The 15,626-nt window shown below is 41.1% G+C and overlaps 1 protein-coding gene across 7 annotated transcripts in view; it reads left to right on the top strand.

Annotated features, from left to right (window-relative positions):
• kcnab2a (potassium voltage-gated channel subfamily A regulatory beta subunit 2a) overlaps positions 1 to 15,626 on the top strand; it is a 75,224-nt gene that overhangs the window by 41,961 nt on the left and 17,637 nt on the right. The window contains exon 1 of one of the 7 annotated variants that reach the window (XM_046075557.1): positions 5,531 to 6,131. The exons of 4 other annotated variants lie outside the window; for them this stretch is intronic. In XM_046075557.1, coding sequence (XP_045931513.1) covers positions 5,920 to 6,131 — 212 coding nt within the window. In that variant the 5' untranslated portion in view covers positions 5,531 to 5,919. Of the gene's footprint in view, positions 1 to 5,530; positions 6,132 to 15,626 lie in introns of those variants that run through there. 2 more of the 7 variants (XM_046075552.1, XM_046075553.1) reach the window with 2 other exon arrangements.

The following is a 15,626-nucleotide window of genomic DNA, read 5'->3' as shown; positions in this document are numbered from 1 at the left end:
GTGATACTGACATCCCTACATGGCTGTGAGATCACTGCTGTTTTGTAATGCTTAACATATTTGCTATATTTACTCCATTGCAGTAATCCATTAAAAATACAATAAACAAATGAATATGCCAGATATGTTATTCATAGATACTATTTTCCTGTATTTAATGTATTTGTTTTTTTTTACAGAGCCTCTTTAGCTAAAGCCAAAGGGGCATAGTAATGACTTTATATTACATAAGTACAGGGGTTCCCTGTCATCTATTTTTGATTGTCTCAGCTCTCCTGCTCTGTTAGATGTGTCAGCAGGGACAGCTGAAACGACAACTCCTCCTGAGCCCTGCTGTCTGTGGGGAATCTGTCATGTTCACTGGAGAGTTAAGAATTGCAGCACTCGCTACTCACAGATGTGACCTGTGTGTCTCTCTTCACTCTTTGGTTTCCTCAGGAATTCCCAGAATCAGTCACATAGTATTTAGCCTCAGCTAAACACAATTTTCTACATTGTTTGTATTTGTATGACTACGTAAAACCATCAGTACCTCTTTGTTACAGTTGAGTTCATTCAGATCAGAAAATAGTAGAGTTTTTATTAAAGTACAGAAACTAAACAAAATGTTTATGAAACCCATATACTGCAGTATTGGCACCCCCATCTCAGGGACGCTATCCTTTTCACCTTGCTAATGCTGTTCAGTTAAACCCTCAGTAAGGGGAACTTAAACCTCCATTGGACAGCTGGTCAACAGTTGCACATGATACAACTGTGGCCATTCTCTACAGCGTGGTATACACTGCACAAATGAACACCGCCTACCACAAATGACATTGTCCTGGCCGGGATACGCTTTCTTAAGTTAACAGTAAGAGAAGTAGAGAGAAAGAAGGCTGAGCCAGAGCGAGATGAAGCAGCTGAACCATCTGTGACTTAATATTCACGATTGTAGGTTATTCTGTTTACCCAGCTTGAATGACTCATTTCTTTAAGATGTATTACCCCAGTTTAATTGCAGATTTCAAAGGTATCTTTTCCAGAGGATCTCTGCGGTATTCCCTACAGAAGGCTGCAGAAAGCCAGTGTTTGCTAAACTAGCTTGGACAGATGAGGCCTAGCACCCTGCAGCAACTCTCGATGCCAGTTCCATGTGCCAAACCCAGCTCGATGGAGGTACGCAGACCGCCCCGGAGAGCAAACTAGTGAAAGACAACATGAGACACTCTCTGTGGTGACATATGTCATATTTGGGAGTCCTTTTCCCCTCTCAGTAGCTAAGGGTGTATTTTATCTAGGCTCATTGTGTAGCATTGATTCAGAAGAGCCAGTGTCTATTTTTAGAGCTCACACGGCCGTAACACACAGTACCTCTGTGGTCAGAGTAGTTTTCTAACGCTCTGTTGATTAAAGTATCTGTCTTCCCCTCTCTGCCAATGTGCGCCTTAGCTGCAGTAATGTGGGCTGTAGTTTGGGAGAGGCCTGTTGTCTGAGTAAAAACTCCTGCACAGCCCGAACGGACCACTGAGGCTTCATTATAGTATGGCGTCATTGATTGCCAACGCTTCTTCCCGATCAGGGCTGCAAGGATGAACAGAACGCAACCAATAATTTTAACTGTGTAGGTGTTCTGCAGATTTCCTTTCTAGTATTGGTAAGGAATGTAGGATTGTCAGTAAGTGGGATATGTTTCTGCAGCTTTTTATTTATTTATTTATTTTTTTTTTGGGCTACATGGTGAATTTGAATCTGAATATTGTTATCTTTAGGTGTTTTGTTTTCCTGCTCCTTTTGTTTTCCTTCTCTGTCCGCACACTCCTGAAAAAGAGTGCTGCTGTTGGTACTGGTGAATTTTACTCTGCTGTAGTCGTGAAACACGAATGTTCTGCTATATATCTTCATCTTTTCTCTCCTCTTCCTCCCCCGCAAAGTGCAGGAGCCCCATCAGGGCTCACAGTGATTAAGGGTCTGAAAAGGATTTTAGCAGCTTGGTATATTTATTTTGGGGGGGGGGGGGTAACCACAAATCAGACACTTAATCAAAGCAAGGAGAGGAAGGCCACGACACAAGGGTGGCCGTTGTGATAACATGTGGAGTGGGAGGAGATGGATTTCTTTCCTCTGAGATTTGCCAGCTACTGAGTCCAGAACTAACAATGGGAACTGATAGGATTTGGTTTTCAGGTATTGTTCACTTCTTTCTCTCTGCATTGATAAAAAATCACTTTTTATCGTAAAAAAACAGCCGTGCATTGGGTTGAGCAAATTCACCCTGCTGTGCCCACCCTAAACACAATGTCACTAATTAGCGATTTATCTTGCGGCACTTATAGTTCAACATCCTTTATGACGGATTTATTTTGTGACTTGAATAGAATTAATAGAGGTTCGTTCCCAATTTCCTCCAACAGACTGAATGAACACAAAGCTGCTCATAGGTCAGGCCAGTATTTGCTCAATAACAGTGTTGAGAAAAGAAATCCTGATTTAAAGTGTGCGTGAAAAATGAGATAATACACGTGTAAGCATTTGTTCAGACTGACTTTGACTTTGGGTTCAGGAGCAGGCAGTGTGCCCTCTGTAGTGCAATTTTTGATGTATCGTGCAAGTTAAAACTTCAGTAATGAAATAAATACAGAGGTGGTTTATGGAGTGGGAGTGTCACGCAGGCGAAAGATCTCCCTTTCGGCAATATCATCTCTGCAGGAGTGTTGCATGTTAAGTGGGCATGGTCGCAGGTTTCTAACAAAAGAGATATGAAAGGTTTCACTAATAACTTCTTCACTTGACAGCAGTCGAAGTAGTCAGGCATGCTCACAGTAACACCTTCTAACATTTTGAACCATACACATCACCGTTCAGGGATAAGGTGTCAGTCATCTTTAATGCTAGTCTCTCCTGGTGATCTGGTGTTTTGGTCCTTTTTCTGTTTTCCAGATATAGTCAAAGGGAATGAAACGCATGCTGTCAATCTAAAGAAAGTTGGCAGATGTGCCTGTTGTGAATTATTAAATCATACTAAGTGTGACAAGCATGGTTTATTGGATTGAGCATATTTGTTGCTCACTCTGTTGGCATATTTTTTTTGTAGTAGTTTATAGCTGCTGGTGTATTTAGTAATAACAAGGCACTGTGTGTGGTGTTGTGTAATTTTTGTTTTAGATATTTTACAGGACTGTCAAAATGAATAAAGATGATAAATACAGACTGTTATGATGTGGTTTGCATCTGGTGGTGCGAGTCTGTCAGCTGGACAAAACGCCGGGATAAGCTATACATGAAAAATTGTTCTATGGATTCATTTAGGTGATGGATCAGTAGTCACTAAGATGATGCATGCTCATATTGATTGCTGTATCTTACATTACACAACATTCAAAAAAAGTGTAGATTTTCAGATGAAGATAAATCAAGGGTTAACAAAGGACTTATATGGTGGAGTAATGACAAGAAATCAGTCATCACATGGTTTCAGTAGCCATGAAAAGCCATGGCTGAGTGGTAAAAGGCCCAAAAATATACTGTAGGACAAAGGTTGTACCTCATTGCTTGAATATTGTTAGCCGGGCCGTAGGCTGGATGTTGAGAACATGTTTATATGTGGGATTTTTGTCAGGCTTATTATGTGGGCTTAGCGTGGATCACAAGGCTGACACTGTATCTGTGCAGCCTGAGCGCCTGTCCCTGGCCTACCTCTGTTCAGTACCGTCCCTATGTCACGACTCCCGGGGGCGTCGATTGTGGCATCACGTTTCCACAGCACTGGCAGTGAGTGTACCCTGTGGTAAAGGGATGCCAGGTCCTGCTCTCATGCTCAACGGCTTTATCAAAATAAGCAGAGAGCCTTGGTGGAGGGAATGGCACATGTGTATCCTACCACCCTATCCCAAAGTGCGGGACATAACCCTGCAAAGCTGACAAGAGCCCATTGATCTTGCCTATATGTTGCTTCTGCTGCCGCTGCTGAGATTGATATGCAGTCGCACATTCAATGCGATGTTGTTTCGACGGCCACCCTTTAAACTCCTCACTCTGTCTTTGTTACAGGAAAGAGTCTTCGAAAGGCCAACTTGAGCTTGGCTTCTCTGCACACGGTGTGAAATTCAAATCAGATTTCAGTTGAATTAAACCACCTTTCCCCCTCAAGCGTCTATTTAAGTCCAGGAGACCAAAAGGTCATGGCTCCAAGAATAGGGCTGTCAGTTAGCAACAGCCTGTTTGCTGGATTCCTTTGAAGGAGGTTTGCTTCTTCGACTGCTTTACTACACATGTCTGCTGCTGATGGCATCTCTTTTAATTATCTCCTTGGCGCACTAGCTGGTCCACACAGATAAGCTTCAGTATTATATTACTGCGAGCTTGTGTCTCATTTACTGTCTCTTCAATCTGCAGCCACTGTTGCGTTGCGTCCAATTACTGTGGTGTTTATTTTCAACCCCCAGCCATTATCATATTTTTACTATTCACTCTTTCCGCGCCTACTCACCTCACCTAATGCTTTAATTGTTCATCAGATCAGTTTATAATAACCAGTAATACCAGATGTTTAAATATTAATAAACAGCAGCTGTATCATGCAAGTATTTCTTTGCTCAGTTGAAGATTCAGTTTCTTTCAATCCGTTACAATATTTTCATCAGAGATCAAATAATAAAGCAGTATAGACAAAAACACAGCATCTCGGTTATGTCTTTGACAGCCCTGCCTTTGATATATATTGTTACAGATAAAGTTACATAATGAATATTTCATGGGCAGTTGAATAGACCCACGTGAGAGCCCCCTTTTCTGGGGCCATAGGCTATTGCAAAGTCTTGACCAGTGAGCGCTCAGCTCCCCCCGCCCCCCCTTTTCTCCTGACTGAATAAACTATATTAAAACACACTGCAAGGCAAAAATGCACTACCCTTTTCTTAAGAGAGCTGCTGTGAACACAACAGATTTCAATGCCTTGCTCTCTCACGCTGCTGTAGCTCTCTGAAAATCCCTCCCACCACATTCCCTCCCTCTCCCTCTCTCCTCCCTTCTCTTGGTGTGCACTGTGCCGCTTTATGCTGAGCACAAGACATACAGATGTAAGTTTAATCCAGGCAACGGGCTGAGCTTGCGAGTGAATATGAGGTTGCCCTATTCCTAACATGCAGTAGTATTCAGTGAAATATTCAGCAGCCGGGGTGACTGTCAAGGCGGACTCAAGGGGCGATGAAAACCTCCTGGAACTGTGTGTTTAATTCCCTCCATCTCTTTGTGTGGATCTATGCCTTTCCACTCTTAATGCTTGGTGGAAAGAGGTGTTATCTCTAGCACTGAGCTCTGCTTTAAAAGGAAATTGGAAATCTGCCTGTCAGCCTCGGATGAGCTTCTGATTAATAGATTGAGCGGGAGGACAACCAGATGAATAAAGGAGAAACTTGCAGAGGGAAACTCAGACAAGCGCTGCTTTTTTGGACTCAGATTTTTAAAAGATTTAGCCTTTTCTTTTATTTATAGATTTGTACTGGACTAGCGTCTTATGTATCTGAAGTCTGCAACGATTGTACATTTGTTTCTCACACCAGCTGAGGCAGAGATGCTGTAATGGTGTGCTTGGATTTAGACTTCCTTAGAGAGGATTTTGTTTTCACCTGATCAGCGGTCCTTCACTGTTTGAATACATTCTGATCTGCCCTCCCACCCTTCTGCCCCTCTTTTTTTTTTCTTTATTTTTTTTTTTTTTTACTGAACATTGTAAGCTGCTCAGTCACTGAGCAGTGATTTCAAACGGAGACACAGAGTGCGAGGCTGGATTTGGAGTAGTTGCGTCCTACAGACTTCATTCTGTCACGCTCTTTAGAGGGTCCTCAGACTTTCTACCTCTGGGAGTTTGCAGTACCTGATTTAGCCAGAGGAGAGTTTAATTAGAGGATCTGCGCTTGGGACAGCCGGCCAAAAGCCAGGATGCAGGTGTCATTAGTGTGCACGGACCACCGTGGGGGGGTGAGCCGCACCACGGAGGACCGGCTAAATCGACAGAATGCCAACAGCCCCAGCACAGGCACCCGCAGCAAGTTCAGAGCGGTGGCGATGGTGGCTCGCAGTCTTGGACAACTCTCTGTTCAGAGTGTGCCTTCCTCCAGCGAGCAAAGCATGAGGACTGGCATGAAGTATAGGTAGGGCATGTCTGGTAGCTGTAAATTTACTCCTGAAACGTTCACACCCATATAAAATATTTGAAAGGATCTTAAACTGCAGGATTTGTATTCCCCTTGCTAAAGCCGATTTTTAATAATGAAAAATCCAATTCTCTGGCTCAGGCTACAATACATATATTGGCAGTCTATTGAATGTCGTCCTCACTACTGACAAACCCCACCTGTTTAAGATTGATGACAGAAGCGCTTCATCGTGACACTAATTAATTAACCTCCCCAAACCTTTATTTACTTACCAAGTGGGACCTCAAAAACAGCAGGTAGTAAAAGTTTTTAATTTTATTTGAGCTTTGCACATAAGTGTTAAACGTGGTTGGCATGTAGTTTAGATTTAGTTAGCGGCCATTATAGTGCCTTATCTGTTCTATACAGGAGTGTCAAAACAAGTTACAAAGTACAGCAAGCTGCATTTGTTCAGCTTTAAAGGGGGAACTACTTAATATATTCCCTTATTAGTCTCTGAAGTGCAAGAATGCTATTATCATAAAACACATTTTTTGTGTTTGTTTACCTTACACAGATAATCTTAGTTTCTTTAAATCTTATATTGATTATTGCGGATCCTTTCGTTACAGCAGGAATATTCCAGTCCTATATTAACAATTATTAAATCAAAAGCTACATAAAGTCAGTAATTAGAAGAGTGTCCCTGGCATGCCATGAAAACAAACCCTTTGCATAATCAGAGCTATTGCCCACAAAATTTTATAGTGACATGATGGCTACATTGAATATTTATCTTACCCCTTCCATCAGTTGATAACTGATTACTGGTCTATTGTGCTTTCATTCTGAAATGGTGGATTAAAGGTTTAATATTTTAAATATTTAGCCTGTTTGTGTTTAGGGACCTGAAAATAATCTACCATACTCCATATTTAACATTTAGGCAAAGGTTTACTTTCAGAAAAGAGCAAAACAGAATGCAAATGTCTTATATTTGGGTGGTGAATTATTTAAATGAGTCCCTCTTTTACACACAAGAGCTAAAGAAGGAGCAGATTATAAAGTGGAATATCTTCAAATGCATATTAAAGCACCGAGGGTAGACGAGTGAGTGGCAAATTGAACAGCAGAGGAGGACACAATCTGCAGGCAGAAAATGAGTTCACGTTACTTTCAGCGTGGTAAGGTATAGTACATTATGATCTGCAGATGGCCATTAATACAGTGTATCTGCTTTGTGTCACTTCATTCAGCCTCTCAGGAGGTATTTTTGCAATATTTTTCCACCTGTCACTCAACTGCTCACCAAAGACAATAGTTTAATGTGAAATCAGGATTTAAAATGATGAGCATTTGCTAAAAACCTGCATGCACGTACTGCGTTCTAGCACAGCTGCAACCGTTGCAATGGACACATTCAGTAAGCTTTCATTCATACTCTAACTAGCAACTTCATATTGTGTGATATATCGAAATCTTAAATAATATATATTAAAAATATAACAGTCTTCATGTTTCTAACCTTGGTTTGTGTAGTGAAGTGTTAACAGGTCATTTTGCGAAAAAGGTGTTGTTAGTTTTTATGATAGAAAATGAAAATAATTTAACACTTTTTGGAGAGCCATAATAGATATTATATTTGCTTCTGCTGTTTATCAGAACTGCAGCAGAAATATAGGGGCAAATAAAGAGCCTCCATCTATGAAGAGCCTCCGTGCTTTTTTTCTTGTTTTAAATTGTGCTATGTTTTGGATTGTTCTTTATAGTCATTCAAGTGGTAAATTAGTTTCTGATATGTTCTGAATGTTAATAGTGATGTTGTGCCTCTAAAGCAGAAGCAGTTAAGACTGGACATTGATTTGGGGAAACACATTACCCATCCTGAGTACTGTTGTCTGAAGACGCATCACAATGCTTTGCATCTGATTTGCTAGCGGCTGCCTCACCATGTTGGCACACTGTCATTATTGAGGCTAACGATATTGAATGAGTAAAGTAATTTTCAGCTTGGGAGCCAGCGGCTGTTTGTGTTCTTCTCCTCCTCTGTGTAGTTCAAAGTACACAATGGGCTCCGTGTTTGTGTGTCTGTTGTAAACTGAAGGTAATGCAGGCCTAATTGCAGCTGGGGGCCCAGAGATGCATGCATTGAGAGTACAACATGCACCGAGGGTACAGCATAGTGTTTTGTGGCTTTGAAGAGATGAGAATGAAAGGGAGGGAAGGAGTGAAAGAGAGAAAGTGAGAGTGCTGGGGTTAATGTTGGTGTAGGCACTATGCCCAAGAGGAAGTACAGTAGGCTGGAGTGATCTGCGCTCATGTCACTTTGTATCTTTCAGATGTGCCTCTTGGAGTCGAAGCTTGCACGCCCTTTAATATGGCCGTGCATTTTCATCCTTTGAGCACAAGATTTTTCTTTTTTCTTTTGTGAAATTCAGCGTTTCATTTTTGACAGCTGAAGAGGTTAGCGGTTTCATAACTGTTCCCCGAAAGAATGCAGTCGGAGCTTATTCACCCAACAAAACTTTCCTCGATTATCCACACTGCAGAATAGCCGTGTGAAATTCAGATCAGCCTCATTTGCATACAATTCTCGGTTTCCTTGAGTGGCAGCCTTGAGCTTGAATCAAGACTGTCAGTCTGCATCCACGGGCAAGGATGCGGGTTAGGTTGGAAGTGACCTCCCCTACGAGGCCGAGGAAACCATCAAAGTGAACATCTTTTCAAGGTGTGGAGGGATTGCGGCAGCTTTAGCAGGCTGCCTCTCCGCAGACTTAGCCGTTCTGTAATTTGACACTGGGCCTGCATGACATGACATGATGGTTAAAATCATCAAGCTTGACTGTGATACCCCGCACCTATTCCAAGGAATGATTAAATGGCTTCAGTCAGGACTGAATTAATGATGCACACAAAATAGCTTATGATTATGTAAAGTAGCTCAGGGAACGGAAGAATATCTGTGAGATTGGGAAGGCCTTTTGCGTTTCACAGTACGGTTATTAGCTCTTCTCTCATGCAGTCAAACCTGGGAAGGGTCTTGAGAGGATGACTCACCTTTAACAAGAGCCTGTTTTATTTGCTTAGGTGTCGCAAATGAACTGCTGCCTAGTAATGCTGAGGTGAATTTTGTATGAATACAGCTTGTATCACTTTTCAGTTTGACTGCCATTTTTGTGCTTTGTGCAGACTAAATATAAGAGCTCACATTAACTGCTGTGGTAACATTTGTCTTTTTGTTTTTTGTCAAAGCATGGTATTGTTCTTTTTGTTTGTATCAGCTCCAAAACACTGCTGTGTTGCACTCAGTGTTGTTTTCTGCAGTGGCCACGTAAATCCGAGCTGACTCACCTTCCACCCTGCTGTAAATCTCCAAGTAACTCGCCTTAGCCCAGACTGTCAGTAGGATTCCTCACATCTCTGGAGGTCCACGTTTGGTTGTAAAGTTGACAGTGAATCACAGCCACAGTAAATAGCTACTGGCAGTGTTGTGTAAGCGGAATGGCATTTAAATCCCACCACTGTGTTGTGTGAAGTTGTGATCTATCATTATCACTGACAGAGATAACTCTACTTAAAAAAGCTAGTCCCCCCTCCAGAGTTGCCTCCGTTTACTGCATCTCCAAGTCACTTGACAGAAATGGGAGGAGAATGTCAAAGGATTTACAAATGAAACATGCAACATCAATTACAAGTATACAGTTTAATGTTTTCTCATTATTAACTGTAACTACAGAAAGGAAAATTTTAATTGGTGGGAGTTAGTTTTTGTCCTTGTTAGGGAATTTAAGCAAGACAAAACTGGGAAATGTTTTTGTTACACAAATGCAAAAGCACGCACCGCTCCGGCTTGGGTGACAAAAAGCTGTGGGTGTGCGATTTCGGGCGTTGTGAGTGTGGGTGCACGCTGGGACGTTTTCCTGCATTCTGAGTGCTCTTCATCAGGGAGCCAGCTTTCCACAGCCTGCACTCCCCCTTGAAATATGAATCATAAATAGGCCGTGGTAGTTGAACATAACACACGTACAGCAGTACACTCTGGCCACGCTGATGTAAATAGTAGGACTCATCCACAGCACAGATTTCAGGTCGAAGTTGCCACTTAGTACCATCTTAAATGTAAGAGAACATTCGCCATCTGTTTGCTCTGGGCATGTGGAGAGAAACTGCCAAAACGGTGGGATTGTTCATTTATTGATGTGGGCTTGTGTTTCACTGTATGCACTGAGGCTTTGTCTGTGTTGGTGTATAAGAAAGCGAGTGAGATTGAGGGTTTGTTGTGGAATATTTTGCCTATGTGTCTATAAGTGTGTCGGCTTGAGAGACACACACTTGTGTTATGCTGAAGCAGAAAATGAAGACAGCTGTTCTTTCTTTGCCTCACTGATAGAGTTTAATTAGAGTGTGTGTGTGTGTCTTTAGCATTTAGTCATTTCCCTCTGCATTTTATTTTCTTAAATGCTCTAGAAATAGCCCTGATTTTTTCATTCTGTTTTACAGTGCCAAGTAAGTCCTTAATTCACTCAGTACCTGTATTGTAGTCAGTTTACTGTTTCATAATGTGCATGTGCAGCAATTTCATTAAGTGTTTGCGTTGCATTGTGTTTTCCTTAAGGGTTACAAATGATTTTTGGGGCTTAGTGTAGCATGCCAAAAATATACATTTAGTCCAAAGGTCTGTATATATGTGCACAATAATGTGTATAAATGCTCTTTGGGAGGTTATTGAAAGCTGCCACACAAGACTGTTATTCGGGATACAGGAAGGAGACGGGTTTAGATTTATGAAAGAGTACTGAAGCAACAGACTTGTTTTGATAATGACATTTCCATTTCTCTTTTCTTTCTGCATGAGGAGCTTTTGAACTGCATGTTACATAATGTGTAAGGCAGAGATTGAGGGAAAAATTTAGTGAGGCTATACTGGAGGCTTGAGCTTTAGTTTACTTCAGAAAGTAATGGAGCACAGGCCAGTAGGGAAAAATCCCCACATTATGCTTAGTCATGTGTATTGTGTATATTTAACCTCAAACCTTTTTTGAAGTAGGCAGATGGCACCAGTTTGTTCTAAATTGATGCAGTGCCCAATGCAGTCTCCTTTTTATCAGCAATATGGTCTCTTACTGAACAAGCTAGTTAGTACACTTTGGGCCTAATTACCTTATTTGTGATTAGGGCTGCAGCAAGTGATTTTTATTAACGATTCCTCGATTGTTTGTAGTTTTTAAAATGCCAGAAAATAGTGAAAAATGTCCATCAGTTTAAACCCAAAAGATATTTAGTTTACAGTCAAAGAAGGCTAAGGAAGTCAAGGTAAGAAGCTGGAACCAGAGAACTTTTTACTCAAAAACTGACTCATAATGATGAATTGATTATCAAAATAGTTAAATTTTATGTCAATCCACTAATCCATTAATCAATCAATCATTTTTTACAGTTCTCTTTGTGATCAAGTTATGGTTGTTGGTTACCCTTTTTTAAAGACATTCAGTAAATCTTTCCAGTGAATTTAGGATTCAATCTGTTGGCAATGTCAGTGAATATACTCTCTGTGTCCTTTGGCTACAATATTGAATTTAAAAGCATGTCAGGATATTAGAGCACAGCTCAGTGTGACATTACAGTATAAGACTTGGCCTCCCCCACAGGTTATGATAAGTTTCTGCCTCGTTCCTCTCCAGCATACAGCAGAAGAGTTTCCATCCCTGTGGGCACGGGAAGATTTATCCCCAGACAAGAGCCCCTGAAAACGGCGAGAAGAAAAACGAGTTGGAAGAAAAACAAATTCAGCCTCAGGAAAACCCTCTGAACCGACAATCTGTTTATGCCCAAGTTAAAAAAAAAAATTATATAAACTGCCATTGATGACAGTAAAGTGCCAGTATGTTTCTGGCTGCTGTATATATGAAGTTGGTCACATGCTTTAAATTAAATCACATTTGACGTTTTCTTAGGCTGCAAACAAATAGCCTATAGTGTATAACTGTATATAGTATATAAATATAACTGAGCGTGTGTTCAGTTAATGGCTTCCATGAGAGATAACAGATCTTGCGAGTTAACAAAGTTGTGGTAAAATTGCACCAGCCAACCTGAACTCATTGTAACAGTGGAGCTTCAGTGCTGTGCTTCTGTTTGTTCGCATGTGAGAACACTTACTTCACTTTGGACAGGAGTGTAATGCCGGCTTAACCTCACCACACTCGGTGTCATGGCTGACGCTCAGAGACATTTAACAACAGCAAAACAAAATAATCCTTAATATGCTTTTTAAAGATTGTGTGAATATGTGCATACCTTCACCTCTGCACAAATGTACAACCTAAAACTAGCAGCCCTGTGCATTACAAGATAATACATATTTGAGTGAGATCTGAGGGTCATGGGTCAATTTGGATTTATCATGTATTTGATTGGGCCCATACCAAAAATGTCATGTGCGAGCTTCAAGCACTGACCATTACCATTTAGAGGAGGCTCTGTGTCGGGGTGTGAACTTAAAGCAATAGTTCAACAGTTGGGGAAGTATGTTTTTTGTCTATTTGTTTTTTGTTTTTTTTTGCTGAGAATTAGATGAGACGACCACTCTCATATCTGGCTGTTAAGTGTGAAGCCAGCAGCCGCCTAACTTAGCTTAAGGACTGGAAACAGTGGGACTCCAGGAAGTCACTGCGCCTGGCAAGAATAGTTAGCAAGTATAAGTCCCTGAAAAAACCACTACTTGTAGTTTTCATATTTTTGTTTGTATGGATTAAATAAACAGGATATAAAATGTTAATTACTGACTTTTACAGGTGCTGGTAGACAGATTATTTGATATAGTTTGAAAAGAGTTAAATTATCTGTTTCCTCCTGCTTCCAGTCTTTAACGCTTGGCTAAGCTAATTGCTTCCTCACTCTTGCTTTGTACCTTCTTTATCGATTTTCTCATCTAATTCTTGGCAAGAAAACGGATTAGCGTATTTCCCAAAATGTCAAATATTCCTTTAAAACTCACCTCCAGTCACAACTCACCCCTGCAAATCCATCTTGGGCTTCATCTGAAACAGGAGTTGAGTCTTTTTGTATTCTGGGTTACAAAAACAAGGTCATCCAGCTGGCAGCAAGTGAACAGAGCCTCATGGTAGAATGATGTAGGGTCTGCACAACCATTCATGTTTCATACCAGTGAGGTGGGTTGAAGATAATTGGATAAATAGGGCTAGCATACTGTATACTTGTTAAGGTTTAATTTTTTGGGTGAACTGTTCCTTTAATCACAGTCTGTGTGTGTGATTCTTATTGCCTAGTCAGGATATTTCTAATCTAATATATAAGTTCTCTGCTGTCACTCCCCAGCCCCCCCGACTCTCTTCCTATAAGTGGAGTGGATGTTACATAAACCTAAATGGAGGAGAAAACCACCTGCAGCCAACACGAGCTAGTGGCATTCGCCGAGTATGTTTTTCTGAAGTTGAAGCCACTGGTTAGGAAGTATTAATAGTTCTGCTCTGTGAACATACTGTATCTCTCAACATGTTCCTCTTTACAGCTCTGTGACCTTGTTTCTTCATTCATCACCCTGTCCTGTCCACTAACTTTACATTGACTCTAAGACCTCTCTCCCACTCGGGCTGCCTACTTCATACCGCTAGTCCTTCCTGATGCGCCGCTCTCACAGCGTACCAAGACTTAACGTAGGAGCAGATATACAGCGGTTCTTGCCAGATTAAAAGCTCTTTGCAAAAACATCATGTGCTGGTTGATATCAAAATAATAATAATAAAGGGTGCAACAGTAGACTCACCAACTCACATCCTGATTATTTAAGGAGAATTGTTTTTTTTGCTGAGTGTCTTTAACAGTTTGTGTTTTCTGTCTTGTTGAATTAAACAGGCTAACTGTTTCATTTCTACCAGTCTATTCTGAGGGATTCTGGTGAACAGACACATTTTTCATGACATAAGGATAGAATAAGAACAGAATAAATAATAAATGACAGACAGAATCTCCGAGGTAACCTCTGATATTCCCCCGTCTTTATGTTTACTTTGATAGACATCAGCATCTCTACAGGTCAACTTCCATCAATGGCTGCCAAGAGTCAGCAGCAGAGCTGAACGATTGACTTGGACATGTAGCATTCATTATGTCAAGTGTAATGCAACCTGTATGTGAACAAGTCCAGAAAAGACCACCTAGCCACCCTAAATCAAATAAACCAGCAAACCAAAATGGAAACTTTTGCCTTGTTCGCTTGAGCATAAGGCTGATGTTAATAGACACCTCAGAGAAAGGTTAACTAGTATTTCAAAGTAAACAATCGACTGGACATGCGCTGTTGTCGACACGTGTCCTGTTCACTGAATCTCATCCGGCTTTGTCCCTGCGGCTGCAGTGGTCTTGCTGTCCTGTGCTGTACCTCTCTCCTTCATTATTGAAGAGAGACGACCTGACTGTTGTGGTTTTGGTCTGCTGAGGCTCAGCAGGAACTTGACCCCTGCCTCCTTACAGGTCCTGGCAGAGGGTCATTGCAGCAACACATAATGCAGTATTCAAGGCCAGTCTAGTAATCTAGTAAAATATTGAACACAACAATGTGCTGACAAAGGGACATCCTCACAATGAGAACAATGGCAAGGACAGACCTGTGTATTCTGATATCCTTGTTACTTATTTTTAGGTTTGGGGAACTGTATATGCAGTATTTATGTTTAAAGTATGCTTATGCAACACCTGTGCAGTAATCTTTGCTTTGTGATAAGCCCCAACACACGCACGTGAGAATTGTGCAACTCTAGAAGCGTGCACACAGTTGCTCCTAGTTTGTCTAATTAGACAGGTTTACTGTCCATCCTGTTTTCTGAACGCGCATGTGCACCATGTATTAACATGTTAATCACATTTAATCACATTAGGTGTTTGAATCTGGAACAGTTCAGGGTTTTAGAGTCCTGAATGTATAGTGGCCACAAAACAGTGTTGAGCAGAAAAACTCTACTAAAGCATGATGAAGTCGAGCAGGATTTTTAGTGAAGAAGATATTTTTCACATTTTGAGACAAACATCCATCATTAAAACACTCAAGCAGACATGCTCCACTAACCGTTTTGGTCCGTAAGCTGCTTCTGGTTTGGGTTATCTCTGTTCATGACGCAGAGCAGCAGCCCCCTGAGGAGGTATTTTACTCCTACAATTAAGAGGCAGTTAATTGTACATCAGCTCCAGTGGGTTTCCAGAGGGGACTTGTGTTAACCTTGTTCACTGCACCTTAAGGACACATGGCCCCATTAGACTTCTCTTATCACTCCCTCTTCTCCCTTATGACTGACCGTGTTTGCTCATAAGTCAGCAGGCTCCTATACGTGACGTCGTCAGGCTCTCGGATTCAAACTGTAACACGATTACAGGACCTCACTGACCAAAATAAGATCTTTTTAATGAGGCTCTTTTGTAGAAAATGACTTTGACGCAAATGCTTTACTTGCAAAATTGGATATGATTTTATTATTTTTCAATATCTCTCGATCT

This window comes from Micropterus dolomieu, linkage group LG18 (genome assembly GCF_021292245.1).
Source record: "Micropterus dolomieu isolate WLL.071019.BEF.003 ecotype Adirondacks linkage group LG18, ASM2129224v1, whole genome shotgun sequence".
Classification (NCBI taxonomy): domain Eukaryota; kingdom Metazoa; phylum Chordata; class Actinopteri; order Centrarchiformes; family Centrarchidae; genus Micropterus; species Micropterus dolomieu.
Note: the sequence above shows the minus strand (reverse complement) of the source record. Positions and strands in the feature narration are given on the sequence as shown.